The sequence below is a fragment of the Populus trichocarpa genome, chromosome 3, assembly GCF_000002775.5.
Source record: "Populus trichocarpa isolate Nisqually-1 chromosome 3, P.trichocarpa_v4.1, whole genome shotgun sequence".
Lineage (NCBI taxonomy): Eukaryota > Viridiplantae > Streptophyta > Magnoliopsida > Malpighiales > Salicaceae > Populus > Populus trichocarpa.
In genome coordinates this window covers 11,191,602-11,196,294 of record NC_037287.2, presented here as the reverse complement: position 1 = coordinate 11,196,294, position 4,693 = coordinate 11,191,602, and the positions used below count along the sequence as shown (strand labels likewise).

General features: G+C 32.8%; 1 protein-coding gene across 1 annotated transcript; it reads left to right on the top strand.

The window, feature by feature from the left end:
* Window positions 1-2,294: 2,294 nt before the first annotated feature.
* LOC18096912 (FCS-Like Zinc finger 2) lies at window positions 2,295-3,672 on the top strand. The gene is made up of 2 exons (XM_006385528.3): window positions 2,295-2,821; window positions 3,085-3,672. Exons 1-2 carry the CDS (start codon window positions 2,535-2,537, stop codon window positions 3,269-3,271), a joined length of 474 nt encoding a protein of 157 aa, XP_006385590.1. The 5' UTR covers window positions 2,295-2,534; the 3' UTR covers window positions 3,272-3,672.
* The last annotated feature ends 1,021 nt before the right edge of the window (window positions 3,673-4,693 follow it).

The window sequence follows — 4,693 nt, the reverse complement described above, 5'->3', positions numbered from 1 at the left end:
TATAGCATGTATCCACATGAATTGTTTCTTGATTTCTCAATATAAGATAACTGTATATAGTTTATATCCGCATAAATTGTTTATTAACTTTTCGATGTTGGATAACTATATTGCATTTCATGCCTTGGATTTTGTTTTATAGCTTAAATTCATGCGGATTATTTATTAACTTTTTCTTGTGTGATATTAGAATCCCAGACATATTTTTTATTATTTTTTCAGGCTAAGCCGTGCCATTTGGGACCCAACCACTTGGTTGGATCGATCTCCAAGCCGGGTTTAATAACTATGATATACACACACAGTAAAAAATCAATCCATTATATTTGAATTATGATTTCGATCGAGAACAAGAACATAGAACAAATCTTACTTACTTTTTACATTTTCTATAATCCTTATGGTGTAACTAAAGCTCGTAGCTATGAAAACCAACACAAACTTTAGAAATAAACTAGAATGATCGTGTACCATGTTGTGAGTCAGATTAATCATTTTAACATAAGAAAAAATATGCAAGCGTTGCTAACATGTTTTGTAATATATATATAGGATAATATTTTTAAAAAAATATTGACACAATGACATATTGAAGGATGTTTTTTTAAAAATATTGAGACAATGATATATTGGATCCATCTTGGTTAACTGGTCAAATCTGTAACCCATGTCATGATATCGTGATAACCCTGTGGAAAGAAAATCAAAATAAATTTCAAATCAACTCAATATTGAAGGATGAAAATAAAAAAAATATTAAATTAAGAAAAGGAAAAAAAATACTACTTGAGACAACTCGTATAATCTCGCAACTTAGATAATGAGACCGGGATAAGTCCATACAAAGAAAATCAAGAAAAACTACAAAGTTTGATTTTCAAGCAATCAATGTTGAAGGATGAAATGGAAAAAAAAAAGACAACAAAAACAACCACAATCCACCCGGGATGTCATTTCTTAATTTAACATTTGTTTTTCAATTTCACTCCTCAACAACTCAATATTCTTCTTTTTATTTAGTTTTTTTTTTCTTTTTAATTCCATCCATAAATATTAGGTTGTTTGGGAATTAAAATTTTTAATTTTCTTAATTTAATTTATGCGGAGTTATCATGGTATCGTTGATTTAGTTTTTTTCTTTTTCTTGATTTTAAGTTTAACATTGGATATGTTGGAAATTGAGTTTTATAATTTTTTTATTTGCTTTTTATGTAGTCATATTAATCTCATAACTCATACACAAGTTTAACAGATTAGTCCGACTTGACTTGAGTTTTTTTTTTTAAATAATTTGTTTTTTTGATTTCATCATTTAACATTGGGTTGGTTAGAAACTAGATTTCGTAAAATTTTGATAGGTTAACATGAGTTGACTATGATATTTTTTTTGTATTTTTTTAATTTAATATATAAATTTTTTATTTTGTTATTCAATATTGAGTTGATTAGAAATTAATTTTCATAATTTATATTGGATTGCTTTTTATACGATTATCACGATTTAACAATCCGAGCTACAATTTATTAAATTAACCAGAGTTAATCCAACATGTCGTCGTCTTAATATTTTTAAAAATATCATTTAATACGTCACAATATCAATATTTAATAAAAATACTATCTAATATGCATTATATATTGAATTCATAATTAAGATTTCCTTTTTATTAAAAAATTATTAAAACACTTAATTTTTTTTATTAAAAAAAATGCTCAGCATAGCGCGAACAATGAATTAAACCACGGAAATCTTGAAATATATTTACCGAAAGATCACAATTGGACTTCATTTGATGATACCTTTCATATGCTAATTCAATTTCCAAAATAATAAACAAAAAGAGAACCACAAAGAATCAAAACTTCATGGTTACAAAAGTTAACCATCACATGCATCCACGTCGTTAAAATAATTCAATGTTTTCAGTCAAAATTCATGTTTTCTTTGATTCAATAATGAAGTCCATACAAAGAACAAGCCCTTGACTGAGGAGACTGTGAACGTTACGTTAACGCGCAATGCATGAGCGTTGCTGTCTCAAATATTGCGTTACAACGTTGGTCGCTGATGGGGTTCCGTGGGAGGCCTTTTTTAGTGCCCCAAAGAGCTTTTCCCCTTCATCTTGATGAAAATTACAAAACCACCGGTTGTTCAAGATACCAGCAAGTTAGAGAGAATGACACTTTCGTAATTAAATGATCAAACAGGGCCAATTGATCCATAGCTTTGTAACTAAAAAATAAAAAAAATAAACTGTACTTGGAGATGCAGGTATTTTCGAGCCAATAGATTCATTTGCACGGATTCTTTTTCGCCTGCCGTTGTTTATACCTCACCCCTTCTCTCCTATGCTTTAAAAAACTGGCCATTCCCCTTCACCCACTCATCTTTAATAAAGCCACTGCTTTCTTCCTTCCTTCACCCGCTCGTCTCCCCCTCTCTCTCTCTCGAGAAACTTGAACAAAAGGAGGAGAAAACCCAAAGCAGCAAAGTACCTTGGAACAATAGTATTATTTCAATACCAATATTACTCATGGTTTTTCAATCTTCAAAAAGGCCTTGTTTCATAGAGGAAGATGATGGCTTAGCCTCTCTTGCAGATATGGGTGCTGGGTTTTCAGGGAACCATCACCCATTCTTCTCCAGGTCTCTTTGTTATGCGAGAAGATGTAGTTTCAGGAACCTGTCATCTCTGGTGCCTTCTCCAAGGTCGGCAAGGTTTTGTGACTCTAGATTTGACGATCACCAACCCCACTTCTTGGAAGCTTGTTTCCTTTGTAAGAAGCCACTTGGTGACAACAGAGACATCTTCATGTACAGGTTAGGAACTTTTTTCAGTTCTAGTCACTGTTGATTTTAAAAAAAAACTATTAGTTTGAATCTAATATAACCTGCAAGACCGTCTGTCAATTATTGGGTGACATGCAAGTTATTCGTAGAAAAACTCTATTTTGGTACATGAGCATCTGGGGTTAATTAGAGGTGGCTAAATTTTGATTTCGGTTTTTCCTTGTAATCTCTAACATATAATGGAGCTAGAAGTTAAGAGTTGGATTCTGATGGGTGTTTATGATCTTTTTCAGAGGAGACATGCCGTTCTGTAGTGAAGAGTGTAGACAAGAGCAAATAGATATAGATGAAGCCAAAGAGAAGAACTGGAATCTCTCTTCATCTATGAAAGCATTAAGGAAAAATGACCAGAAGAAATCCACGTCCCCTACTAAAGCTCAGGACTACTCTTCTCGTGCGGGCACTGTTGCTGCGGGTTAAAAATGAAATAGCAAAAGAAAAAGGAGTTTATTTTAACCTAAAAGAAGTATATATTTCCTCTACATAAAAAAGAACAGGAAAATACGAAATACTACTATGGTTTGATGGTGGTTTTTGTCCATATATGAAGAGCCCTGAAGAGAAGGAGCTTGTATGTATGGTTTGAAGATGGCTCATGTCCGAGGACATAGAGGAAAGGAACAATTTTGAGGACTTTTTTTTTTCTTCTCTTTTTATTTCTAACATATAACTGTGAATTACTACTATGTGAAAAAGGGTGTAATGGCCTGTTAGATCCTGATCTGGCCTTGTGTAGTGCCTTCTCTTTTGTTATCTTTTAACGTAAATGTGGTAGCGCTTGATCAGCGAAGAATGATGATGACAAGTACATCTCTTTTTCAGTTCTCTCCGTCACCCTGTCTCCTTTAGATTTTTTATTTTTCAGTGATTCTTTGTTGCTTTTATGAGAGCTGGTTCATGTGTCTTCTTATGGTCATGGAAGTTTACAAGAGAGAGAGAAGTTGCTTTCCTGGTAAGCCGGAGCTGTAAGTGGCCTGGTGGGATTTCAAAAAGAAAAGGTGTTTTTCGGGTAATATCAAAAGCAGCTTTTCCTTCTACGGAATTTTTAAGAGCTTTTGTCAGTAATTTGCTCAATGTGGAGGTCTTCTCAGGTCCCCCACCCCACTTGGGCAGTTGCTGTTTGCCATGCCCTTGTGATTGTTCTTTTCCCCGCCGATTACGGCCACTGTGATTGTCGACGGGGACACTATTAATCAGCGATCAGGACCTCTATATAATTGGAGAGAGAAGACGCTCGCTACACGACAAGGTTATTCATAAAATAAAACTTTGGAACAAGGTCTCTTTTTTTTCAATAAACAGATTAAGTAGCTGAAATTGTGAAATGCAGGCGACGCATCTTACACCATCAAATGTTCTTAAAAATCTATTTTTATTTTTTTTATACCATCATATAAAATTGTGAAAACATAAAGAATATTAATTTAATATTTTCTAAAGAACCAAATAAATATAAAAATACAAAAATAACAAGATCATAATCGGGAGGTGAATCAATCAGCCAACTCAGGAATTAGATTCTTACTTTTAGTGCAAGGGATGGTTGTTGGATGGTTGAAATGCCCATAAGCATTTGTGTAGACCATCTTCAACGCAACATTTCGCTTGTGAGGCCACGTCCCTATTCGAAAGGAGGAGTTCGGAGAATACTTGATTACTTAAGGAGTTTAAGGATTGTTCTATGTTGAATTAATTTTTTTTAATGTAAAAATATATCTTGGTATTGTTAATATTTTTTTAATAAAAAAAATCAAACCATGTAAAAATTAATTTAATATTACTCGGTTGTTTATGTGGGTTTAAAAACAACCCAGATAATCAGTAAAAATATAATTTGACTCA

Coding starts and splice junctions, on each gene's coding strand:
- LOC18096912 (XM_006385528.3), top strand. CDS start 2,535: ATGGTTTTTCAATCTTCAAAAAGGCCTTGTTTCATAGAGGAAGATGAT. Junction 2,822..3,084: donor AGAGACATCTTCATGTACAG/GTTAGGAACTTT, acceptor GATCTTTTTCAG/AGGAGACATGCCGTTCTGTA.